Source organism: Phacochoerus africanus, chromosome 8 (genome assembly GCF_016906955.1).
Source record: "Phacochoerus africanus isolate WHEZ1 chromosome 8, ROS_Pafr_v1, whole genome shotgun sequence".
Lineage (NCBI taxonomy): Eukaryota > Metazoa > Chordata > Mammalia > Artiodactyla > Suidae > Phacochoerus > Phacochoerus africanus.
In genome coordinates this window covers 50084054-50111737 of record NC_062551.1, presented here as the reverse complement: position 1 = coordinate 50111737, position 27684 = coordinate 50084054, and the positions used below count along the sequence as shown (strand labels likewise).

The window sequence follows — 27684 nt, the reverse complement described above, 5'->3', positions numbered from 1 at the left end:
ACCATCTGAGCATGTATCCAGAATTTATTTCTAGACTTTCTATTACATTGGTCTATATGACTGTCTTTATGCTATTATCACACTGCCTTTGTTTTAAGGTTATGTAGCAAACATTCAAAAGAGGAAGCACGAGTCCTTCAAGTAGCTCTTTTTTAAATTTTATTTTCGGGCCATTTCCACAGCATGCAGATCTCCTGAGCCAGGGATCAAACCTGCACCACAGCAGAAACCTGAGCTACAGCAATGGCAATGCCATATCCTCAACCCACTGAGCCACCAGGGAACTCCTTGTTCTTCTTTTTTGCCAGCTTCTTTCAGTTCTCCGGGTCTCTTAAAATTCCATATGAATTTGAGGATGGATGTTTCTATTTCAGGAAAAAAAAAAAAATCATCGGGGTTTTGACAGGGATTGCATTGAACCTGCGGATCTCTTTGGGTGGTACTGTCATCCTAACAACTCATATCTTCCCATCCCCAAACACGGGATGTCCTTCCATTTTGTGTGTGTGTCCTCTTTAATATCCTAGCAACATTTGGTAGACTTTCATGGACAGGTCTACTGCCTCATCGCATGAGTTTATTCCTAAGTATCTTATTCTTTTCAAAGCTGTTGCAAAGGAACCGTTTTCCCAATTTCCCTTTTGGATAGTTCCTGGTTAGTGCATAAAACACACAACTGATTATCATACGTTGATTTTGCATCCTGCAGCTTTGCCGAATTCATTCATTAGTTCCAACAGGTTATTTTGGTGCAGTCTTTGGGGTTTTCTACCCGTGAGGTCATGCCATCTGCCAACAGAAGTAATAGTACTTCTTCCATTCCAACGGAAATGCATTCTGTTTCTTTTTCTTGCCTGTCTGGCTTGGACTTCTGCACTGTGTTGAATAGCACAGCGAAAGTGTCATCCTTGTCCTCTTCCTGATCACAGAGGTAAAGCTTTCGGTGTTTCGCCATTGCCTGTAATGTTAGCAGTGGGCTTTTCATATACTAAGGGCTTTGTTTAGTTGCAGGGGTTTCCATCAATTTCTAAGAATGCCAGTATTCTGATAAACCAGTAACCATGACCCTAGTGATCTCCTTGGCTGTGATATTTATTCAACACAAAGTCCAGGAAGAAAATCTCCCTGTAGAGTGAGAAAGACTTGGAAATGAAATCTCTTCCATTTCTAAGGTCAGGAAGACAGGGACGAGCCAGTCTCATTCCCTAATAAGGTATTTAACAAAAAGGAAAATGCCTTCCCTACTTTATGCAAAGTTCCCTGAGCCCCAGAGATGCACGGGGGCTGGCAAGCATTCTTTCCCCAACATACCGAGAAGTTCACATATTCAAATTCCTAAAAGGAATAGGACCTGAACTTCTAGGGCCAAAGAGAGTTCCACAAAGGGTCAGTGAAACCACGTGGGAAAAGAATTCCACCTGGTGAGGAGGATGCTGGACACAGGGGCTGACAAGACACCACAGAGATGTCGAGGGGACTGGTCAGGGCTCGTCCCGGGGGACCTGGAGGTCCGAGAGGAGGTGCTGCCCTCTCCTTTACACTTCCTCCATGAGGAGAGACCCCAGACCTTGTTCACGGGGTCAGGGCCATCCTCTGAGTCGCCTTTACAGAGGTCACTGGGCCCCAGGAATGGCTGAGGTCTCTGAGGAGGGAGCGTGGCCCCCGGCCCCAGACACACTCGCCGCCAAGTCACCTCCTCTGTTTCTCCGCAGACCCAGTGGCAAAGCCCATCATCGAAGCCAACAGCACCACCGTCACAGAACACGAGGACACCGTGGTCCTGAAATGCCTCACAAATGACACCGGGGTCGCCATCTCCTGGTTCTTCAATGGCCAGAGTCTACTGCTCACAGAGAGGATAAAGCTGTCCCAGGACAACGGCACCCTCACCATAGAGCCCGTCAGGAGGGAGGATGCTGGGAATTATCAGTGCGAGGCCTCCAACCTGGGCAATTCCAGCAAAAGTGACCCCCTCAGGCTGGATGTGAAATGTAAGTGACCCCTGGCCTCATGCTACATACCCTGGATGATTCGACCAATGATGTGCAAAACGGATAGAGGCCACAGCAGGCAGAGTTATCAGTCAAGAGACCACTAGGTAAACAGAATGGCAAAACGGTTAAGAGCTCAGTCTCTACCTCACATACACTTGGTTTCTAATCCTGGGCCTGGCAATTACTCTGCGAGCTTGCACAAGAGTCTTCCTTTTTTCACAGTGGTAATCTCCACCATTTTTAGGTGGGTAAAATATACCTAAGATTCACCATGTTAACTGTGTTTTAAGAGTACAGCTCAGTGGCATTAAGTACACTCATGTTGTCGTGCAGTCATCACCTCTGTCCATCCAGAACGTTCATGTTAACCGTACCAGACTCTGTACCCTTTACCTATACTCCCCTCTCCCCAGTCTGAACCCCTGGCAATCATCCTTCCACTTTCCGTCTCTTTGAATCTGACGATTCTAGGTCCTTCTTTCAAGTGGAATCATACAATACCTTTCCTTTGGTGTCTGGCTTGTTTCACCAAGCATAATGTCTTCAAGGTTCCATCTCTCGTATAGGCTATAGCAGAATGGCATTTCTTTTGCTACATCTGTGGCATGCGAAAGCTCCTGGGCCAGGGTTGGAACCCACGCCACAACAGTGACCCAAGCCACAGCAGTGACAATGCCAGATCCCTAATCACTAGTCCATCAGGGAACTCCACAATGTCATTTCTTCTTAGGCCTGAATTACATATGTTCCCGTGTGTGTGTGTGTGTGTGTGTGTGTGTGTGTGTCCCTATATGTATGGATATACACATATATATCACGTTTTGTTTATCACTCATTAGTTGAACTTTTGTTTGTTGCCACGTTTTGGATAATATGCATAATGTTCCTATGCACATGGGTGGACAGATACCCGTTCAAATTCTTGCTTTCTGAGTTCCCCTGGTGGCTCAGCAGTAAAGAACCAGACTAGCATCCTATAAGGATGCTGGTTCAATCCCTGGCCTCGCTCAGTGGGTTAAGGATCTGGCTTTGCCGTGAGCTGTGGTGTAGGTCGCAGAAGCGGCTTGGATTCCGCATTGCTGTGGCTGTGGTGTAAGCTGGCAGCTATAGCTCAGATTTGACCCCTAGCCTAGGAGCTTCCATAGGCCACGGCTGTGGCCCTAAAAAGACCAAAACAAAAAACAAAAAAACAAAAACCCTGCTTTCAATTATTTTGAGTAGAAATAATCGCTAATACTTCAGAAGCGGAATTGCTGGATCAAATAGGAAGTCTTTGTTCAGTCCTTTGACACACTGCCATACCATTTTCCACAGTGGTTGTACCCTTTTACATTCCCACCGGCAATGCACAAAAGTTCCAATTTTTCCACATCCTTGCCAACATTTGCTGTTCTCTCTTTTTATTATGATAGCCCTCCTAATGAGTGTAAGGTGGGTATCTCCTTGTGGTTTCAATTTCATTTCCCTAGTGATCAGATATACCAATGAACAAGAAGCACATGCATCTTAGTATGTGCTTATTGGCCATTTGCGTATATTCTTTGGAGATGTCTATTCGGTCGTTCTGCCTTTTTTTTTTTCTTCTTCCCTTTACGGTGTACCTGCATCATATGGCAGTTCTCGGGCCGGAGGCTGAATTGGAGCTGCCGTGGCGGCCTACACCACAACCAAGTCAACACTGGATCCAAGCTGCATCTGCAACCTACACCACAGCTTACAGCAATGTGGGATCCTTAACCCACTGAGCCAGGCCAGGGATCGAACCCACCACATCTCACAGAGACAACACCAGAACCTTAACCTGCTGAGGCACAAGGGAACTCCCACTCTGCCTCTTTATTTTTCTTTTTAGGGCCACACCTGCGGTATATGGAAGTTCCCTGTTAGGGGTCGAATCGGAGCTACAGCTGCTGGCCTACACCACGGCCACAGCAACACTGGATCCCGACCCCCTGAGCGAGGCCAGGGATTGAACCCGCATCCTCAGGGACACTGGTCAGACTCGTATCCACCGCGCCACAGTAGGAACTCCCACTTGGCCTATTTTTAGATTGAGGGTTTTTTGTTGCTGTTGTTTCTGTTGGGTTGTAATAGTTCTTTATACATCCTGGAAATTAATTCCTTAACAGATTTTCTCCTATTCTGTGAGTGGTCTTTCCTCTCTGTTGACAGTGTGCTTCGGTACACAAAAGAGTTTTCAATTTTGATGAAGTACAGATTATCTTATTTTTTTAATTTGTCAAGGGTGTTTTTGGTTTCCTACCCAAGAAATCACTGCCAAGCCCAACATCGTGACGCTTTCACCCTATGTTTCTTCTGTTCTGTAGTTTCAGCTCTCACATTTAGGTCTTTGATCCATTGTGAGTTAATTTCTTGTGCATAATATTAGGTAAGGGCTCAACTTCATTCTTTGCTGGCTATCCAGTCTCCTCGGTATCAGTTGTTGAAAAGACCATCCTTACCCCACTGAATGGTACTGGCACCTTTGCGAACCATCTGAGCATGTATCCAGAATTTATTTCTAGACTTTCTATTACATTGGTCTATATGACTGTCTTTATGCTATTATCACACTGCCTTTGTTTTAAGGTTATGTAGCAAACATTCAAAAGAGGAAGCACGAGTCCTTCAAGTAGCTCTTTTTTAAATTTTATTTTCGGGCCATTTCCACAGCATGCAGATCTCCTGAGCCAGGGATCAAACCTGCACCACAGCAGAAACCTGAGCTACAGCAATGGCAATGCCATATCCTCAACCCACTGAGCCACCAGGGAACTCCTTGTTCTTCTTTTTTGCCAGCTTCTTTCAGTTCTCCGGGTCTCTTAAAATTCCATATGAATTTGAGGATGGATGTTTCTATTTCAGGAAAAAAAAAAAAATCATCGGGGTTTTGACAGGGATTGCATTGAACCTGCGGATCTCTTTGGGTGGTACTGTCATCCTAACAACTCATATCTTCCCATCCCCAAACACGGGATGTCCTTCCATTTTGTGTGTGTGTCCTCTTTAATATCCTAGCAACATTTGGTAGACTTTCATGGACAGGTCTACTGCCTCATCGCATGAGTTTATTCCTAAGTATCTTATTCTTTTCAAAGCTGTTGCAAAGGAACCGTTTTCCCAATTTCCCTTTTGGATAGTTCCTGGTTAGTGCATAAAACACACAACTGATTATCATACGTTGATTTTGCATCCTGCAGCTTTGCCGAATTCATTCATTAGTTCCAACAGGTTATTTTGGTGCAGTCTTTGGGGTTTTCTACCCGTGAGGTCATGCCATCTGCCAACAGAAGTAATAGTACTTCTTCCATTCCAACGGAAATGCATTCTGTTTCTTTTTCTTGCCTGTCTGGCTTGGACTTCTGCACTGTGTTGAATAGCACAGCGAAAGTGTCATCCTTGTCCTCTTCCTGATCACAGAGGTAAAGCTTTCGGTGTTTCGCCATTGCCTGTAATGTTAGCAGTGGGCTTTTCATATACTAAGGGCTTTGTTTAGTTGCAGGGGTTTCCATCAATTTCTAAGAATGCCAGTATTCTGATAAACCAGTAACCATGACCCTAGTGATCTCCTTGGCTGTGATATTTATTCAACACAAAGTCCAGGAAGAAAATCTCCCTGTAGAGTGAGAAAGACTTGGAAATGAAATCTCTTCCATTTCTAAGGTCAGGAAGACAGGGACGAGCCAGTCTCATTCCCTAATAAGGTATTTAACAAAAAGGAAAATGCCTTCCCTACTTTATGCAAAGTTCCCTGAGCCCCAGAGATGCACGGGGGCTGGCAAGCATTCTTTCCCCAACATACCGAGAAGTTCACATATTCAAATTCCTAAAAGGAATAGGACCTGAACTTCTAGGGCCAAAGAGAGTTCCACAAAGGGTCAGTGAAACCACGTGGGAAAAGAATTCCACCTGGTGAGGAGGATGCTGGACACAGGGGCTGACAAGACACCACAGAGATGTCGAGGGGACTGGTCAGGGCTCGTCCCGGGGGACCTGGAGGTCCGAGAGGAGGTGCTGCCCTCTCCTTTACACTTCCTCCATGAGGAGAGACCCCAGACCTTGTTCACGGGGTCAGGGCCATCCTCTGAGTCGCCTTTACAGAGGTCACTGGGCCCCAGGAATGGCTGAGGTCTCTGAGGAGGGAGCGTGGCCCCCGGCCCCAGACACACTCGCCGCCAAGTCACCTCCTCTGTTTCTCCGCAGACCCAGTGGCAAAGCCCATCATCGAAGCCAACAGCACCACCGTCACAGAACACGAGGACACCGTGGTCCTGAAATGCCTCACAAATGACACCGGGGTCGCCATCTCCTGGTTCTTCAATGGCCAGAGTCTACTGCTCACAGAGAGGATAAAGCTGTCCCAGGACAACGGCACTCTCACCATAGAGCCCGTCAGGAGGGAGGATGCTGGGAATTATCAGTGCGAGGCCTCCAACCTGGGCAATTCCAGCAAAAGTGACCCCCTCAGGCTGGATGTGAAATGTAAGTGACCCCTGGCCTCATGCTACATACCCTGGATGATTCGACCAATGATGTGCAAAACGGATAGAGGCCACAGCAGGCAGAGTTATCAGTCAAGAGACCACTAGGTAAACAGAATGGCAAAACGGTTAAGAGCTCAGTCTCTACCTCACATACACTTGGTTTCTAATCCTGGGCCTGGCAATTACTCTGCGAGCTTGCACAAGAGTCTTCCTTTTTTCACAGTGGTAATCTCCACCATTTTTAGGTGGGTAAAATATACCTAAGATTCACCATGTTAACTGTGTTTTAAGAGTACAGCTCAGTGGCATTAAGTACACTCATGTTGTCGTGCAGTCATCACCTCTGTCCATCCAGAACGTTCATGTTAACCGTACCAGACTCTGTACCCTTTACCTATACTCCCCTCTCCCCAGTCTGAACCCCTGGCAATCATCCTTCCACTTTCCGTCTCTTTGAATCTGACGATTCTAGGTCCTTCTTTCAAGTGGAATCATACAATACCTTTCCTTTGGTGTCTGGCTTGTTTCACCAAGCATAATGTCTTCAAGGTTCCATCTCTCGTATAGGCTATAGCAGAATGGCATTTCTTTTGCTACATCTGTGGCATGCGAAAGCTCCTGGGCCAGGGTTGGAACCCACGCCACAACAGTGACCCAAGCCACAGCAGTGACAATGCCAGATCCCTAATCACTAGTCCATCAGGGAACTCCACAATGTCATTTCTTCTTAGGCCTGAATTACATATGTTCCCGTGTGTGTGTGTGTGTGTGTGTGTCCCCCTATATGTATGGATATACACATATATATCACGTTTTGTTTATCACTCATTAGTTGAACTTTTGTTTGTTGCCACGTTTTGGATAATATGCATAATGTTCCTATGCACATGGGTGGACAGATACCCGTTCAAATTCTTGCTTTCTGAGTTCCCCTGGTGGCTCAGCAGTAAAGAACCAGACTAGCATCCTATAAGGATGCTGGTTCAATCCCTGGCCTCGCTCAGTGGGTTAAGGATCTGGCTTTGCCGTGAGCTGTGGTGTAGGTCGCAGAAGCGGCTTGGATTCCGCATTGCTGTGGCTGTGGTGTAAGCTGGCAGCTATAGCTCAGATTTGACCCCTAGCCTAGGAGCTTCCATAGGCCACGGCTGTGGCCCTAAAAAGACCAAAACAAAAAACAAAAAAACAAAAACCCTGCTTTCAATTATTTTGAGTAGAAATAATCGCTAATACTTCAGAAGCGGAATTGCTGGATCAAATAGGAAGTCTTTGTTCAGTCCTTTGACACACTGCCATACCATTTTCCACAGTGGTTGTACCCTTTTACATTCCCACCGGCAATGCACAAAAGTTCCAATTTTTCCACATCCTTGCCAACATTTGCTGTTCTCTCTTTTTATTATGATAGCCCTCCTAATGAGTGTAAGGTGGGTATCTCCTTGTGGTTTCAATTTCATTTCCCTAGTGATCAGATATACCAATGAACAAGAAGCACATGCATCTTAGTATGTGCTTATTGGCCATTTGCGTATATTCTTTGGAGATGTCTATTCGGTCGTTCTGCCTTTTTTTTTTTTTTTTTTTTTCTTCTTCCCTTTACGGTGTACCTGCATCATATGGCAGTTCTCGGGCCGGAGGCTGAATTGGAGCTGCCGTGGCGGCCTACACCACAACCAAGTCAACACTGGATCCAAGCTGCATCTGCAACCTACACCACAGCTTACAGCAATGTGGGATCCTTAACCCACTGAGCCAGGCCAGGGATCGAACCCACCACATCTCACAGAGACAACACCAGAACCTTAACCTGCTGAGGCACAAGGGAACTCCCACTCTGCCTCTTTATTTTTCTTTTTAGGGCCACACCTGCGGTATATGGAAGTTCCCTGTTAGGGGTCGAATCGGAGCTACAGCTGCTGGCCTACACCACGGCCACAGCAACACTGGATCCCGACCCCCTGAGCGAGGCCAGGGATTGAACCCGCATCCTCAGGGACACTGGTCAGACTCGTATCCACCGCGCCACAGTAGGAACTCCCACTTGGCCTATTTTTAGATTGAGGGTTTTTTGTTGCTGTTGTTTCTGTTGGGTTGTAATAGTTCTTTATACATCCTGGAAATTAATTCCTTAACAGATTTTCTCCTATTCTGTGAGTGGTCTTTCCTCTCTGTTGACAGTGTGCTTCGGTACACAAAAGAGTTTTCAATTTTGATGAAGTACAGATTATCTTATTTTTTTAATTTGTCAAGGGTGTTTTTGGTTTCCTACCCAAGAAATCACTGCCAAGCCCAACATCGTGACGCTTTCACCCTATGTTTCTTCTGTTCTGTAGTTTCAGCTCTCACATTTAGGTCTTTGATCCATTGTGAGTTAATTTCTTGTGCATAATATTAGGTAAGGGCTCAACTTCATTCTTTGCTGGCTATCCAGTCTCCTCGGTATCAGTTGTTGAAAAGACCATCCTTACCCCACTGAATGGTACTGGCACCTTTGCGAACCATCTGAGCATGTATCCAGAATTTATTTCTAGACTTTCTATTACATTGGTCTATATGACTGTCTTTATGCTATTATCACACTGCCTTTGTTTTAAGGTTATGTAGCAAACATTCAAAAGAGGAAGCACGAGTCCTTCAAGTAGCTCTTTTTTAAATTTTATTTTCGGGCCATTTCCACAGCATGCAGATCTCCTGAGCCAGGGATCAAACCTGCACCACAGCAGAAACCTGAGCTACAGCAATGGCAATGCCATATCCTCAACCCACTGAGCCACCAGGGAACTCCTTGTTCTTCTTTTTTGCCAGCTTCTTTCAGTTCTCCGGGTCTCTTAAAATTCCATATGAATTTGAGGATGGATGTTTCTATTTCAGGAAAAAAAAAAAAAAATCATCGGGGTTTTGACAGGGATTGCATTGAACCTGCGGATCTCTTTGGGTGGTACTGTCATCCTAACAACTCATATCTTCCCATCCCCAAACACGGGATGTCCTTCCATTTTGTGTGTGTGTCCTCTTTAATATCCTAGCAACATTTGGTAGACTTTCATGGACAGGTCTACTGCCTCATCGCATGAGTTTATTCCTAAGTATCTTATTCTTTTCAAAGCTGTTGCAAAGGAACCGTTTTCCCAATTTCCCTTTTGGATAGTTCCTGGTTAGTGCATAAAACACACAACTGATTATCATACGTTGATTTTGCATCCTGCAGCTTTGCCGAATTCATTCATTAGTTCCAACAGGTTATTTTGGTGCAGTCTTTGGGGTTTTCTACCCGTGAGGTCATGCCATCTGCCAACAGAAGTAATAGTACTTCTTCCATTCCAACGGAAATGCATTCTGTTTCTTTTTCTTGCCTGTCTGGCTTGGACTTCTGCACTGTGTTGAATAGCACAGCGAAAGTGTCATCCTTGTCCTCTTCCTGATCACAGAGGTAAAGCTTTCGGTGTTTCGCCATTGCCTGTAATGTTAGCAGTGGGCTTTTCATATACTAAGGGCTTTGTTTAGTTGCAGGGGTTTCCATCAATTTCTAAGAATGCCAGTATTCTGATAAACCAGTAACCATGACCCTAGTGATCTCCTTGGCTGTGATATTTATTCAACACAAAGTCCAGGAAGAAAATCTCCCTGTAGAGTGAGAAAGACTTGGAAATGAAATCTCTTCCATTTCTAAGGTCAGGAAGACAGGGACGAGCCAGTCTCATTCCCTAATAAGGTATTTAACAAAAAGGAAAATGCCTTCCCTACTTTATGCAAAGTTCCCTGAGCCCCAGAGATGCACGGGGGCTGGCAAGCATTCTTTCCCCAACATACCGAGAAGTTCACATATTCAAATTCCTAAAAGGAATAGGACCTGAACTTCTAGGGCCAAAGAGAGTTCCACAAAGGGTCAGTGAAACCACGTGGGAAAAGAATTCCACCTGGTGAGGAGGATGCTGGACACAGGGGCTGACAAGACACCACAGAGATGTCGAGGGGACTGGTCAGGGCTCGTCCCGGGGGACCTGGAGGTCCGAGAGGAGGTGCTGCCCTCTCCTTTACACTTCCTCCATGAGGAGAGACCCCAGACCTTGTTCACGGGGTCAGGGCCATCCTCTGAGTCGCCTTTACAGAGGTCACTGGGCCCCAGGAATGGCTGAGGTCTCTGAGGAGGGAGCGTGGCCCCCGGCCCCAGACACACTCGCCGCCAAGTCACCTCCTCTGTTTCTCCGCAGACCCAGTGGCAAAGCCCATCATCGAAGCCAACAGCACCACCGTCACAGAACACGAGGACACCGTGGTCCTGAAATGCCTCACAAATGACACCGGGGTCGCCATCTCCTGGTTCTTCAATGGCCAGAGTCTACTGCTCACAGAGAGGATAAAGCTGTCCCAGGACAACGGCACCCTCACCATAGAGCCCGTCAGGAGGGAGGATGCTGGGAATTATCAGTGCGAGGCCTCCAACCTGGGCAATTCCAGCAAAAGTGACCCCCTCAGGCTGGATGTGAAATGTAAGTGACCCCTGGCCTCATGCTACATACCCTGGATGATTCGACCAATGATGTGCAAAACGGATAGAGGCCACAGCAGGCAGAGTTATCAGTCAAGAGACCACTAGGTAAACAGAATGGCAAAACGGTTAAGAGCTCAGTCTCTACCTCACATACACTTGGTTTCTAATCCTGGGCCTGGCAATTACTCTGCGAGCTTGCACAAGAGTCTTCCTTTTTTCACAGTGGTAATCTCCACCATTTTTAGGTGGGTAAAATATACCTAAGATTCACCATGTTAACTGTGTTTTAAGAGTACAGCTCAGTGGCATTAAGTACACTCATGTTGTCGTGCAGTCATCACCTCTGTCCATCCAGAACGTTCATGTTAACCGTACCAGACTCTGTACCCTTTACCTATACTCCCCTCTCCCCAGTCTGAACCCCTGGCAATCATCCTTCCACTTTCCGTCTCTTTGAATCTGACGATTCTAGGTCCTTCTTTCAAGTGGAATCATACAATACCTTTCCTTTGGTGTCTGGCTTGTTTCACCAAGCATAATGTCTTCAAGGTTCCATCTCTCGTATAGGCTATAGCAGAATGGCATTTCTTTTGCTACATCTGTGGCATGCGAAAGCTCCTGGGCCAGGGTTGGAACCCACGCCACAACAGTGACCCAAGCCACAGCAGTGACAATGCCAGATCCCTAATCACTAGTCCATCAGGGAACTCCACAATGTCATTTCTTCTTAGGCCTGAATTACATATGTTCCCGTGTGTGTGTGTGTGTGTGTGTGTCCCCCTATATGTATGGATATACACATATATATCACGTTTTGTTTATCACTCATTAGTTGAACTTTTGTTTGTTGCCACGTTTTGGATAATATGCATAATGTTCCTATGCACATGGGTGGACAGATACCCGTTCAAATTCTTGCTTTCTGAGTTCCCCTGGTGGCTCAGCAGTAAAGAACCAGACTAGCATCCTATAAGGATGCTGGTTCAATCCCTGGCCTCGCTCAGTGGGTTAAGGATCTGGCTTTGCCGTGAGCTGTGGTGTAGGTCGCAGAAGCGGCTTGGATTCCGCATTGCTGTGGCTGTGGTGTAAGCTGGCAGCTATAGCTCAGATTTGACCCCTAGCCTAGGAGCTTCCATAGGCCACGGCTGTGGCCCTAAAAAGACCAAAACAAAAAACAAAAAAACAAAAACCCTGCTTTCAATTATTTTGAGTAGAAATAATCGCTAATACTTCAGAAGCGGAATTGCTGGATCAAATAGGAAGTCTTTGTTCAGTCCTTTGACACACTGCCATACCATTTTCCACAGTGGTTGTACCCTTTTACATTCCCACCGGCAATGCACAAAAGTTCCAATTTTTCCACATCCTTGCCAACATTTGCTGTTCTCTCTTTTTATTATGATAGCCCTCCTAATGAGTGTAAGGTGGGTATCTCCTTGTGGTTTCAATTTCATTTCCCTAGTGATCAGATACACCAATGAACAAGAAGCACATGCATCTTGGCATGTGTAATGAGAAAAAGGGAGGAAGGGAGGGAGAGTCGCTGACATCAGATCTTCTCCAATAAAAATAAAAGGGAAAAAGTCAATGGAATTTTGATAGGGATTGCATTGAACGTATGGATCTCTTTCGGCGGTATTTTCATCTTAACCACTTATGTTTTCCCATCCAAAAACATGGGAAGTTTTTCCATTTTTTGCGACCTCTTTAATATCCTAGCAACATTTAGACTTTCGTGGACAACTCTTTGGCCGCATCAGAAGTGTTTATTCCTAAGTAGCTTATGTTATTTGATTTTTTTGTTGTTGTTTTTCTTTTTTCCATTTCTTGGGCCGCTCCCGCGGCACATGGAGGTCCCCAGGCTAGGGTTTGAATCGGAGGTGTAGCCGCCAGCCTATATCATAGCCTCAGAAACGCAGGATCAGAGCCGCATCTGCAACCTACACCACAGCTCATGGCAACACTGGATTCTTAACCCACTGAGCAAGGCCAGGGATCGTACCTGCAACCTCATGGTTCCTAGTCAGATTCGTTAACCACTGAGCCACGACGGGAACTCCATTTGATGTTATTGTAAAGAGAATTTTTTTCTTAATTTCTTTTTTTGGATAGTTCATGGTTAGTGTATAAAACACAACTGATTGTTATATGTTGTTTTTGTATCCTGCATCTTTGCTGAATCATTCATTAGTTCTAACAGGTTATTTTGGTGCAATCTTTATGGTTTTCTACATGTAAGGTAATGCCATCTGCCAACAGAAGTAATAGTACTTCTTCCATTCCAATTTATTTATTTATTTATTTATTTATTTATTTATTTATTTATTATTGGTTTTTAGGGCCACATCCACGGCATATGGAAGTTCCCAGGCTAGGGGTCAAATCCAAGCTACAGCTGCTCGCCTACACCACAGCCACAGCAACGCAGGATCTGAGCTGCATCTACAACCTACACCACAGTTCACAGCAAAGCCAGATCCTTAACCCACTTAGCGAAGCCAGGATTGAAGCCTCTACCTCAAGGTTACTAATCAGATCGTTTCTGCTGTGCCACAACGGGAACTCCCTTCCATTCCAATTTAAATTCATTCTATTTCTTTTTCTTACCTGTCTGGCTTGAACTTTTGTACTCTGTTAAAGAGTGGTAGTGAAAGGGACATCCTTGTCTTCTTCTTGATCATAGAGGTAGAGATTTCAGTGTTTCACCATTGCCTGTGATGCTAGCTGTGGGCTTTTCATATAATAAGGCCTTTATTTAGTTGAACTTAGTCACCTCCTCTGTTTCTCCACAGACCCAGTGGCAAAGCCCATCATCGAAGCCAACAGCACCACCGTCACAGAACACGAGGACACCGTGGTCCTGAAATGCCTCACAAATGACACCGGGGTCGCCATCTCCTGGTTCTTCAATGGCCAGAGTCTACTGCTCACAGAGAGGATAAAGCTGTCCCAGGACAACGGCACCCTCACCATAGAGCCCGTCAGGAGGGAGGATGCTGGGAATTATCAGTGCGAGGCCTCCAACCTGGGCAATTCCAGCAAAAGTGACCCCCTCAGGCTGGATGTGAAATGTAAGTGACCCCTGGCCTCATGCTTCATACCCTGGATGATTCTACCAGTGATGTGCAAAACAGAGTATTACTTAAGAGACCATTACAGCAAGCAGAATGATAAAATGTAAGAACTCAGTCTCTAAGTCAAATATACTTAGTTTCTAATCCTGGATCTGGCATTTAATCTGTGACCTTGCACATTATTTTTTCTATGTTACACTTTTTTTACATGGAAAAAAATTTAAGATTTAGCATTTCAGAGTTCCCATCATGGCTCAGTGGAAACGAATCTGACCACCATCCATGAGGAGGCAGGTTTGATCCCTGGCCTTGTTCAGTGGGTTAAGGATCCAGGTGTTGCCGTGAGTTGTGGTGTAGGTCGGAGACGTGGCTCGGATCCCCTGTTGCTATGGCTGTGGTGTAGGCCGGCAGATACAGCTCGAATTCGACCCCTAGCCTGGGAACCTGCATATGCTGGGTGTGTGGCCCTAAAAAAAGCAAACAAAAAGATTTAGCCTTTAAATAACGTTTAAGTTTATATCTCAGTGGCATTAGTACATTCATATTGTTGTGGAATCATTACCTATATATATATCCACTCACTCTCCTTAGTATTGTCATCTAAACAATATTAAGTCTTTCAGTCCATAAACACAGGACATATTTCCATTTATTTATGTCTTCTTTAATTTCTTTCACAATGTCTTTTTTAAAAATTATTTTTTAGTTTTTCTGTGTATAAATCTGTCAACTACCTTGTGAAGTTAGTTCCTAAATATTTATTCCTATCGATCCTGTTGTAAATGGAATTTTTAAAATTTCCTTTTAATATTGTTTGTTCATTTTTCATGTATAGAAATACTGCTGTTTTTATATGTTGGCTTAGTATCCTGCAGCTTTGCCAAGTTTGTTTATTGGTCCTGATAGGGTTTTTTTGTGGGATTTTTAGGGTTTTCTATATAAGGATCATCTGGATTTCATTTGGAAATAGTTAATTTTACTTCTTCATTTACAGTTTCAATGTCATTTATTTCTTTTTTCTTTTTTTTTTTTTTTTTTGCCTAATTGGTCTGCCTATTACTTTTATTTTTTATATCTACATTTTTTCATTTTTTTATTTTAAGTGAAAATTGCACCTTTTTTTTTTTTACTTGCTTTTTAGGGCTACACCCAAGGCATATGGAGGTTCCCAGGCTAGGGGTCAAATCAGTGCTGCAGCTGCCAGCCTACGCCACAGCTCATGGCAATTCCAGATCCTTAACCCACTGAGTGAGGCCAGGGATCAAACCCGCAACCTCATGGTTCCTAGTCGGATTTGTTTCCACTGTGCCGTGACAGGAACTCCTGCCTATTACTTTTAATATTATTTTGTATAGAAGTATAAAAAGCAGGCATCCTTATCTTGGTCTTGATCTTAGTGGAAAAACTTTACTTCTCAAATTTAGAATGATGTTAGACTCAGGTTTCGAAATATGGCCTCCGTTTGTTTAGGTGGTTTCATTCTATTCCTAGAGGGTTTTACAATGAAAATATTTTGAATTTTGCCCAATGCTTAAACTGATTTAATCTCTTTCATAGTTATAGTTCTATTTATATTTTTCATGTCTATATGATTCTGCCTTGGTATCTTTTGTGTTTCTAAGAATTTGTCCATTTCACCAGTTGTGCAATTTATTGGCATACAATTATTCATAATACTCTTGTAATTCGTATTTCCTGAGAATTGGTAGTAATGGTCTCACTTTCATTTCTGTTTTTTTTTATACTTTTCTTTAATGAGATTGTTCTGATTTTTTTTCAGTTTTTATTTATTCATTTATTTATTTTTCTTTTTGTCTTTTTAGGGCTGCACCCACAGCATATGGAAGTTCCCAGGCTAGGGGTCAGATTGGAGCTGTAGCCACCGACCTACACCACAACCACAGCAATGCGAGATCCGAGCCACATCTGTGACCTACACCACAGCTCACAGCAAAGCCAGAACCTTAACCACTGAGTGAGGCCAGGGATTGAACCCGAGTACGCATGGATACTAGCTGGGTTTGTTAATCACTGAGGCACAACAGGGACGCCCTCATTTCTGATTTTTGTAATCTGAATCTTCCATTTTTTTTTTTTTCTTGATCCATCTAACTAAGAGTTTGTCAATTTTGTTAATCTCTATTGAAGAAACAATTTCTGGTTTTATTGATTTTCTCTATTATTTTCTTATTCTCTATTTTATTTCTCTCTACTCTAATTGTTATTATTTCCTTCTTTATGCTAGCTTATGGTTTGGTTTGTTCTTCCTTTGCTAGCTATTTCCTTAAGTTGTAAAGTTTGGATGTTGATTTGATATAATTCTTTTTATTTATTTTTATTTTTTATTTATTTATTTATATTTTTTTTTGTCTTTTTGCCATTTCTTGGGCTGCTCCCGCGGCATATGGAGGTTCCCAGGCTAGGGGTCAAATCGGAGCTGTAGCCGATGGCCTACGCCAGAGCCACAGCAACGCAGGAGCCGAGCCATATCGTTAACCCACTGAACAAGGGCAGGGATCAAACCTGCAACCTCATGGTTCCTAGTCGGATTCGTTAACCACTATGCCACGACGGGAACTCCTGATTTGATATAATTATTTTTAAATGTAAGCATGTATAATTATAAACTTTTTCCACAAGATTCTTAACTTCTCTGAGCCTCATATACCTCAAAAGAAAATCAAAATGAAAGTACTGGCTTCAAGGCATTATTTCACACACTAAAGTAATAGTCAATTAAACTCTTAGCAAAATGCCATACACGGAAGAAATATTCCATAAATGTTAGATACTATTATTACTATTACCATGAGGCTCTATAAAATCAGGTACTCTTAGAGTCAAGGACTACCTGACTCTAGATCATCTCTTATTAGCTATTACTAGGTTTTTTCACCACTGAAAGCCTCAGGTATTTCACTTGTACAATGGAAATAATGTCAATCTGGCAGGGTTATTATATAAATTAAATGAGATATATGGAAAGTGTATAGCACAGAGCAGGGTACATAATAGTAACTCATAACAATAGCCAACATCAGCATTAATCTTCAAACTTGAGCTGACTAGTGAGGGCAACAGAAATAAAAAAGAATAACCAGATGCAAAAGGTATTATATATTGATGGGAAGAGAGGCATAATACAAAACACCCAAAGGAACATATTACTGACTAAATATGGGAGATGAAAAAAGGAGTTGAGTGCATAGTTTCATGTCTGATATGACAGTTTACATTCTGTGAGATGCAGCCAAGATGGGATTAGACATACAAGACATTAACTGGGGGAAATGCCTGTGAAGGAAAGTGGGGCAGGAGTGGGAGGAGCCTGGGAGGGTCCTCAGACCATGATGCATACATATCTGATGCCTGTGAAGAAGAACAAGAAGGAAGGAAGTTTTAGATTGCAGTGCAGCTTTAGAGGGTGTCTGCAAAGCTGACAGGGAGTCCTTGTGCTAAAATCACCCTTGGAGGGAGTTCAGTTCTCAAGAATTGGGATTGATTTCACATCCTTGCTAGATGCCTATGCAAAAGGTGGTATCTCTGCAAAGGGGTAGTGAACTCGGAGGGCCTTCCATCACTTAAGTCCCCACCACAAGACACCTGAGAGGCACATATTTATGGCTACAACACTTAGTACCCAGAAAAAGATGTAACCATCAAAAGGTGGGAAGTTATACAAAACTAGCCATCAGCTCCTCTTACTTCAAAAATATCTGAGTGCAGAAATGCGTGGTGGAAATTTAAGTGAACATCAACCTAAAAAAAAAAAACACAAGAATATAGTCACTTAATCACCTCTCAGCAACCTTCCCACAGAAAATTTATTCCTTGAAGGAGCAAGTAGGTACACCCTCATGTTGCCAGTTGTTTCCCAAAGCATCTCCATTTGTAAAATAATACCACCTTCATTCATTCTTCTCTTTTATTTCTATGACAGATGATTCAGCAACTGGCCTCTCAAGTGGTGCTGTTGCCGGGATCGAGACTGGAGCCCTGGCTGGGGTAGCTCTGATAGGAGCCTTGGTGTATATTCTGTGTGTGATATAGACCAAATGGTATGATGCATTTCCTCTTGTTCTGTTTCTCTAAACCTAACTGCCATGCTTGGGAGAGGGAAGGAAACTTCATCCCTGTCTCTGAGCCTGGATCTGCTCCTCACTCTTCCTAAAGCCCTGCTTCTCGGCATTAATTCCTCTTCTTCCCTGGTCTTCATGCTTCCTGTGCCCCACTCTCACTTGGACATGGTTATTTCCATCCCCTTCTGGTTTAGAGGGGGCAGAGCCAGCTGTGTTCCTCTGTCCCCAGTGAGTAAAGCCAAGATCCAAAAAGGAAAAGTAAAGAAGAAATTAAAATAGGATCACAGAAAGGGAGTAGTCTGCTCTCAAAAATAGTAGCAGAAGGAGGGAGCGATAGGACAGGAAGAGAACCTAAGAAAAGGCAGAAACAATCAAAGGCACTTGGGAAATAAATAAACTGAGAAACAACCAGCCATCTACCCACAAAAGGGGAAAGGTGCCAGGGTAGAAATAGGCTCGGAAGCAGTCGATGTGAAAGGCCCTATATGTGAACAGCCAGTAACCAGGAAAGGAGTAAACACTAGAAGGGATGATTGTAGACTGAAGGAGGTCCTCAGAGGCAAGAGTACCAACCGAGTGTAAATGAGCGTTGAGGAGCCCCAAGGAATCACGCTGACAGTGTCCTTCCTAATTCAAGGTGCAAATAAATGTCAGTCACAGTGTCTCACATTTATTTAGGGCAAGTGACCGGCATGATATCACAGAGCACAAATCCCCAGACTTCAACCATAGTAAGTAAGTAAACCTGCTCACTCACCACATGCCCTGCCCCAGTCGAAAATCCTGATTCCCAATATCTCCCTCCCTTCTGAGTTTTTAGAAGGGCTCTCCATGTCCCAACCTTAATTTGTCATGGGTTTTCACACCCTTCCTTGCCAAGCAAGATTCCCCTGAGACCCAGCCCCAGGAGAACACTCACTCCCACCAGACCAGGCAAGCCAGGAAGGCCATGACATGGACATGTTCCCAGGAGCCATTCCTCATCCTTGCTCCTTTCCCTCCTGCCTCTGTTACAGACGTGAGTATCTCCTTTGGTGAGACTTTCCCTGCCTTTGCTGCTCGGGGTGCTGTGGGCCTCAACGCCCCTCCTTGACACTGAAGCCTGTTGCTGAGAAACACTCCTGGGCAAAACTCAGGCCTTGTAAACTGGAAGAAATCTTCAGAAGCCCATGGAGGCCTCCTGTAGCTGCCAACCCCTCCTTGGTCTAATGTCCTGGGGTCTGGACCACAGACTGAGGGGAGGAAATTCCTTAAATGATCATGGACCACCCCACACCCCACCCTGCCACCACCTGCCACCTCCTTCAGCCAGTAGTCACAACAGCTTAGGAACACCATGTTCTGAGGCCACAAGTCAGCTCTGCATTTTCATGGGCTGATAACTCTTCTTTTGCTTCCCCAGGTCACAGCCATGTCAACAACTCACCTAACAAGGTAAGTACAGCCAGTTTCATTAGCTCCTTTTCTCAAGGAAATATCTCCATTTAGAATGGGTTATTCTTGAAGACACAAATGTGAGATCAAGTATAAGCCAAAGTTCCCCACTGCAGCACCAAAGAATTATTGGTTAATCACTCCCAAGAGTCTAACTCATGCAGGAATGTTGACTTTGAAATTTTTCCCACCCTGTTTGAATCTTGGCTATGACCTTGAGCAAGTAACTTAACCTCTCTGATGCTCAGCTTTTTTAATCTATAAAATGGGCTTGCTGCCCACTTCAAAAAGAAGTTCAAGTAATTAAATGACATAACAAATGTAAAGTACCCAGCACAATGTCCAGTGCAAGGAAGGCACTAGAGTATCCTCCTTCCTGTGCCTGAAATCTGACCCTGCTCTTCCTGTCAAATAATAGTTTCCATTCTAATGGGTCTGAGGTCTTAGTTCCTTTAGAGTCTATTAATTTTACTGAATTTTCTCATCTGACCTTTCAGTAGGTATACTGAACTATATATACTGAAAAGTGCTTAGATCATATTTTAACAATCTATGAATTTTCAGTTGGAAAATATATGTAAAAAGCATCCAAATCAATAAATAAAACATGTCATTCTCCAGCTAAAAAAAATATATCCAGTTACTCCCCTGCAAAGAGTAACTGCTATCCTCACTTCCAAAGTACTAGATTAGTTTGTCTGATTATGCTCTTACATAAGTGAAAAACACAGTATGTCCTTACATGTGCTTGGCTTCTTTCATTCAAAACTGTTGTTTTTTTTTTTTTTTGAGATTCATCCATATTGTTGATGTCTTTAAGGTTTTTGTTCTTATTGCTGTATCATGGTATTCCACTGGAGAATTCCATTATCTATCTTTTCTAGTGATCATTCAATAGGATGTTAGCAAGCAGAGATGATGGCTAGTAAAAGCCCTTCTTTGAAGCCACAAGTCTCAAAGTAGTGAAATCACATGGAGCTGGATCACACTAGCCAATGTGAGGGCCTAAGCTGTGACACTGATTTAACTGACTGCTGCTCATGCCTTTCAGATCGATGAAGGTGCCTATTTTTCCCTGAACCTCAATGCCCAGGAATCAAAGAAATCTACTTTAGCACCTTCATCTCCAAGAGCCACAGAAATGATTCATTCAGAAGTTTAAAAAAAAAAAAAAGAGAGAGAGAGAGAGAAATGCAGCCAGTCCTGCTTGATGCACTGCTGACTTATTCTAAGCTTCTCAGCCCCATCCCCAGGAGACCCCTTTCCCCTCAGGGAAAATGGGAAGACGGTCTTTCCCCCTCTTCATTCCCCAGTGAGGCTCGACCAGGCTGCCTGGTCACAGCCTCCTCCTTCGGTGTCAGTAGATGAAAAGGCACATGTAGGAGGAGGTCTGCAGGAAACCCAACAGTCCTTGTCAGTGACATGTGGCAAAGCAGATCTTGGGAGAGAGGTGCCAGGGCCTCTGCCCCTCCCCATTTCCTGACCTAACCTGGTTTTAAACTTGCCTGTTCAGAACACACTCATTCCTTCCCACCTCAGCCCTGTCCTACTGGAGTCTAACTTGAATTTGGCATAACTTTAAGAGTTATGTCCTTTTGCACTGGAAGACATGCCATTTCTGGAAGAAATGAGAAGAGAGAGAAAAAGGAAGAGGAAAAGCTTCTCCTTGCTCTCCAAAACCTGGTGTGAACTCAACACCACAGGGCAATACCAACTTGGGACTGTAAATTTTACACCTTTGTCCGCTGTCAAGGTTATCTACCTTCAGGACCTGGGCCTAAACACCTTATTGCTTACCTAGAATACCACCTGGCCCTTTGGAAAGTCTATCTTCAGAGAATCTATTAAAAGCAACTAGAAAACAAACAAACAAACAAACAAAAAAGGAGTTCCTATTGTGGCGCAGTGGTTAACGAATCTGACTAGAAACCCTGAGGTTGCAGGTCCTATCCCTGACCTTGCTCAGTGGGTTAAGGATCCAACATTGCTGTGGCTGTGGTGTAGGCCAGTGGCTGCAGCTCCGATTAGACCCCTTGCCTGGGAACCTCCATATGCCGTGGGAGTGGTCCTAGAAAAGGCAAAAAGACAAAAAAAAAAAAAGGCAACTAGAGGAAGCTCCCTTCTCGGCTCAGCAGTTAACAAACTCAACAAGAATCTATGACGATTCAGGTTCCATCCCTAGCCTCTCTCAGTGGGTTGAGGATCCAGCGTTGCCATGAGCTGGGCGTAGGTCACAGACGTGGCTCAGATCCCAAGTTCCTTTGGCTGTGGTGTAGGCCGGCAGCTGTAGCTCCAATTCGACCCCTAGCCTGAGAACTTCCATATATATCAGGTGCAGCCCTAAAAAAAAGAAAAAGAAAAAAAAAAGGCAACTAGAAAACCAATTGTCAGGATCCATAAGTGGTTCCTAATGAAAAATGCAAATATATATATATATATATTATAATAACTTTATGGAGGAGACATTATTGCTTTAGGGGACAGTCACCTCATAACAAAAACAGTCTGCTGGGATTTGGGAAAGGAATCTGAACGCTATCCTTCAGAGATTATTTAAATAATTGTTAAAGAAATCACAATTTGGGTATTAGGTTTTTTCCCTTCTTCTGAGACATTCTGCTATTTTACTTTTTGTAACTGCTTGTTTATGTGAAAGGGGTTATGTTTACTTAGTTACCTGTGTAAGCCAATCTGACTGCATTAGGGAAAGAAGCCCCTCAAACCCTCCAAGTCCCTCTGGCCAGGAGCCCCTCAAGCCTTTTATGTCAGGGGCTCCACTCAGAAAATAGGAAGCAGCTGTTCTCTACATTCCTGGCAAGAAATGGATCTCACTCAGTTTCTAGGCATCAGACCAATCATCAGCACCACCATGATCCATGTCCCCACCTGTGCATTTCCATCCGTCTGCCCCACTCACCTTCTCAGGAAACCTTGGCCTCTGCTAAGCTGTGTTTGGCCCTTGAGAAGTGGGGGCGCCCTGAAGGAAACTACCACACATGCTGTTGGTGCTGTTTGCAACCTAGAAAGTTGCACTGGTACTGATGCTCCTTAGGACCCAAGGGGAGGGATATAACTCAGCCCTAGGCTTCTTGAATAACCTCTGCAATCTGTTTTCTGCCCTGGCGCCTATGAGACCCAGTGTGTCAGCAGAAAAGGAAGGGAGGGAGAAAGAGAAGCACGTCCTCCTGTCACTCAGCCTTCTGCACAGATGGAAGCTCCTCGGGGTTGTTGAGAAAGGTTGTTGGGTTTTTTTGCTTTTTAGGGCCACACCCAGGGCATATGGAGGTTCCCAGGCCAAGGATCTAATTGGAGCTACAGCTGCAAACCTACGCCACAGCCACAGCCATGCCAGATCCAAGCTGCATCTGTGACCTACACCACAGCTCACGGCAACACCAGATCCTTAACCCACTGAGCGAGGCCAGGGATTGAGCCTTCAACCTCATGGTTCGTAGTCAAATTCATTTCCCCTGGGCTACAACGAGAACTCCGAGAGAAAGGTTTTATTCCATATCCATGACCTGACCTCATGCTGTGTGGAACTGACCCCCTCAAAGAGGGCTGGATGGCAGGTCTCTGTACTCAGGTACCTCTTTCAGGGTTTTCTAACCCTGACACAGACTCTATGCAACTCCTCTCATCCGTGCTATTCTGTGTAATTTAGCTTTGCCTGGCTAAGTCTGCTTCTGAATTATTTGTAAAATTTGCTCTATATTTATAATAAAAATTATATATCAGACATCAACGTGCTGCCTCACACTTTTACTGCTTTCCATAATGTCTTCTTTACCTGCAGAAGAAACAGAATTTGCTTAACTGGGGGTCACAGTGAACCATCTCTAAGTCTACATATAATTGACCTAGTGATCAGAGAATTAGCTAAATGCCTTTGCACATCTGCTGACAAAGTGAGTCTGTCTAGAAGCAACAGCCCACAGCCCCAAAGTGCCTGGAAGAAACTGCCTATCTTCCTCTGGGAAACAGGACAATTTCATGAGTAAAAGATCTCCTGGCCTCATTATTAGGAATAAACCACATTTCCCACACAAATGTTCTCATGAATCAGATGCAGCAATACAGCTTTCACTCCTAGCAGTCTCCTCAAGTTCAGGCATATAGAAATCTCTCTAGCACCCGCCCTCTTCCTCATGTCCCGTTCCTTCCTTCTGTCCCCTCACAGGTCAGATCCATTCTAACCTGGATAACCCTCCGTTATTAACTCCACCAAGAATTAGCTGTTACCTCATTTCCTTCACTGCCAAGCAGCTGAAACATATGCTGTCTCTCCCCTGCCCCGTCACCTGATTCCTCCTGGCGCTCTGCACTGCTGCCTCTGTTCCCAAGACAGAAGCAGCATAAAATCAGTACCCATCTCTTGGCCAATGCAAAAGTACATTCACTGCCCTCACATGGTTCACTTTTACAACATCTGAGACCATAGACAACATTTTTCTTCTTGGACATTCTCCTCCTACGCCCCAACCTGTGCATTGCACCCCCACATCGGATCTCAATTCAGACCTGCCAGTCTCATTCCACACCACCCTCGTTCCACAACTTCCATGGCACTCTACAGATGGCTCCTTCATAGATACCTCCAGCCCCTACCACTTCCCAGAGCTCAGACACTCACATCCAAACACCTTCTGATCACAGCAACATCTTATTTGATCCACCTCCTAGAATAAAGACATTAAAGACACAAATAAACCAATGGTACCTAATTAAACTCAAAAGCTTCTGCAAAGGAAACCATTTAAAAAAAAATAGACAACCCACAGAATGGCAGAAAATTTTTGCAAATGACTCAACTGACAAAGGCTTAATTCCAAAATATACAAACAATTCACACAACTCAACGCAAAACACACACACACACACAGTTGAAAAATGGGCAGAAGACCTAAATAGACATTTCACCAAAGAAGACATGCAGATGGCCAGCAGGCACATGAAAAAATGCTCAACATCACTAATCATTAGAGAAATGCAAATCAAAACTACAGTAAGGTACCACCTCACACCAGTTAGAGTGGCCATCACTAACAAGTCAAAAAATAACAAATGCTGGAGAGGATGTGGAGAAAATGGAACCCTCCTACGCTGTTGGTTGGAATGTAAATTGGTACAACCAGTATGGAAAACAGTTCGGAAACACCTCAGCAAACTAAATATAGAACTATCATATGACCCAGAAATCCCACTCCTGGGTATATATCCAGACAAAACTTTCATTGAAAAAGATACATACACCCCTATGTTCACTGCAGCACTATTCACAATAGCCAAGACATGGAAAAAAACTAAATGGCCATCAATGGATGAATGGATTAGGAAGATGTGGTACATATATGCAATGGAATACTCAGCCATAAAAAAGGACAAAATAATGCCATTTGCAGAAACATGGATGGAACTAGAGACTCTCATACTGAGTGAAGTAAGTCAGAAAGATAGACAGACACTACATGTATCACCGATATGTGGAGTCTAAAAAATGGCACATATGATCTATCTACAAAACAGAAAAGATCATGGACATGTAGGACAGACTTGTGTTTGCCAGAGGGGAGAGGGAGGGAGTCGGATGGATTGGAGTCTGGGGTTAGTAAATGAAAACTCTTCCATTTGGAGTGGATAAGCAATGGCACAGTGAACTATATAACTAATCACATGTGATGGAACATGATGGAGGATAATGTGAGAAAAAGAACGGGTCTCTTTGCTGTATAGTAGAAATTTACAGAACATTGTAAATCAATCATAATAAAAATTTTTTAAAATAAATAAATACCTTCCAAAACTTCTCCCCACCTAAATGGCTTCCCCCACAGCACATGCATTTCTCTGAGGACACCACTGCTTCCTCAGCCCTTGCTCTTTTTTTTCCCAGACTCAATGCATCACCAGAAGTCTGTTGATTCTTTTTTAACATCTCTGTTAGGTTGTTCTCTCCACTCCCATCCCCCTAAGTAACCCAGGCCCTCAGCACCTCTGCTGGAAGCACTGCTTGAATTCTAAGCTTTGGTCTCTCTACTGAAATCCTCCTTGCATACTACTGCCTCACACTACCTTCCTAAACACTGGTTCACTCTCCTACTCAAGAACCTACAGAGGCCTCCCTTGGCCAATCAGAGAAGTTCCAGTTTCTTCATCTTTGCTAATACTTCTCTTACCAGTAGTATATTCCTTCGTTCTAATTAGATTTGTCTCCTTACCCATCCCTGCTATACACACACAGAGAATCCGTAGTCACAATAACATGCCTGAAAACAGATACCAAACGGGGCGATGTTCTCTCCCTTATGCTGAAGGGAGGAGTTATTCACACCCATCATCACAAGCAGCAACTCTAATCATGGGGAGGACGAGGGACCTGTGGTATTAACATGTAAACCTCAGCTTCAGGACACAACCTGCTTGTGATTGAGAATATTTTCCTGACGACCAGTTTACATGTTCATGAAATCCTTATGGCACGGCTACTGGGCTACAAGTCTCTGTGTTGGACCCCATGAAAAATATAGAAATGAGAAACACAGGGCACCTACCCCAGGGAACAGAAAGCCTAAGACAGAAGATAAGACATGATAATTTATTATAATACCAAAATAGAAATGGAAAATGCCACAAGGCAAGACAGGGAGAAATCCAGTGGGAAATATAGCTATACATTAGAACAACTGGGAAAATTTTAGAAACAACTGGTATCAGGCCCCACCCAGATTTGATTTAACTGGTAAGGGGTGGAACCCAGGCACTGGTAATTTTTTTAAAGTTTCCCAGACACTTTAGAGAGGTGAGATTAAGATGGCAGAATAGAAGGACTGGAGCTCAAATTCTCTCCTAAAAACAACAAAATCACAACCAAATGCTGAGCAATCCTCAACCAAATGGACTAGAAACTTTCAAAAAGATATCCTACTCCAGAAGACAAAGAGGAGGCCACATCAAGAGGTAGGAGGGGGTGATTACATGATATAAGCAACCCCACACCTCCCAGGTGGGTAGCCCCACAGACTGAAAGTAACTATATCACAGAGACTCACCTACAGGAGTGAAAGTTATGAGCCCCACATCAAGCCCCCACACCTGGGGATCTGGCATTGGGAGAAAGAGCCCCCGGAGCATCTGGCATTGAAGGCCAATGGGACTGATGCACAGGAGCGCCACTCCACAGGACTGGGGGAAACAGAGACCCCATTCTTTTTTTTTTTTTTTTTTTTTGTATTTTGCTATATCTTTGGTCCGCTTCCACGGCATATGGAGGTTCCCAGGCTAGGGGTCCAATCGGAGCTGTAGCCACTGGCCTATGCCAGAGCCACAACAACACAGGATCCGAGCCACGTCTGCAACCTACACCACAGCTCACGGCAACGCCGGATCGTTAACCCACTGAGCAAGGGCAGGGACCGAACCCGCAACCTCATGGTTCCTAGTCGGATTTGTTAACCACTGCGCCACAACGGGAACTCCGAGACCCCATTCTTAAAAGGCGCACACAGACTTTCATGTGTACTGGGTCCCAGGGCAAAGCAAAGTCTCCATAGGAATCTGGGTCAAACCTGACTGCAGTTCTTGGAGGACCTCCTGGGAAAATGGGGTGAATGTGGCTTGCTGTGGGGGAAGGGCATTGGAACCAAAGCTCATGGGAATATTCAGCAGCCCTGCCTTTCTCTGGAGGGGGCTATTTTGGGAAAATATGGCCCCACCCATCAGCACTGAGAAACCCCAGGCCAAACAACAACCCAGGTGGGATCATAGCCCCACCCATCAGTAAACAGGCTGCCTAAAGACCCCCCCCAGGCACATAGCCACCTCTAATCTCACCCACAGACAAAGCCCCACCCACCAAAGGGATAGGAATCGGCTCCACCTACCAGTGGGCAGGCACCAGTCACTCCCATCAGGAAGCCTACAGCAAGCCCCCATGCTGACTTCAGCCACAAGGGGGGCAGACACCAGAAGTAAGAGAGGCTACAACTCTATTATCTGTAAAAAGGTCACCACACCAAAAACCTATAAAAATGAAAAGACAGAGAACTATAACTCAGATGAGGGAGAAAGAAAAAAGCCCAGAAAATCAGCTAAGCAATGAGGAGATTCTCAGCCTCCAGGAAAAAGACTTTA

At 44.3% G+C, this 27684-nt stretch overlaps 1 protein-coding gene across 1 annotated transcript in view; it reads left to right on the top strand.

Moving 5' to 3' along the window:
• The window catches only part of LOC125133212 (carcinoembryonic antigen-related cell adhesion molecule 1-like), a 101216-nt gene that overhangs the window by 16064 nt on the left and 57468 nt on the right, over positions 1-27684 (top strand). The window contains exons 5-8 of the mRNA XM_047791338.1: positions 1713-1991; positions 6198-6476; positions 10687-10965; positions 13760-14038. Coding sequence (XP_047647294.1) covers positions 1713-1991; positions 6198-6476; positions 10687-10965; positions 13760-14038 — 1116 coding nt within the window. The remainder of the gene's footprint in view (positions 1-1712; positions 1992-6197; positions 6477-10686; positions 10966-13759; positions 14039-27684) is intronic.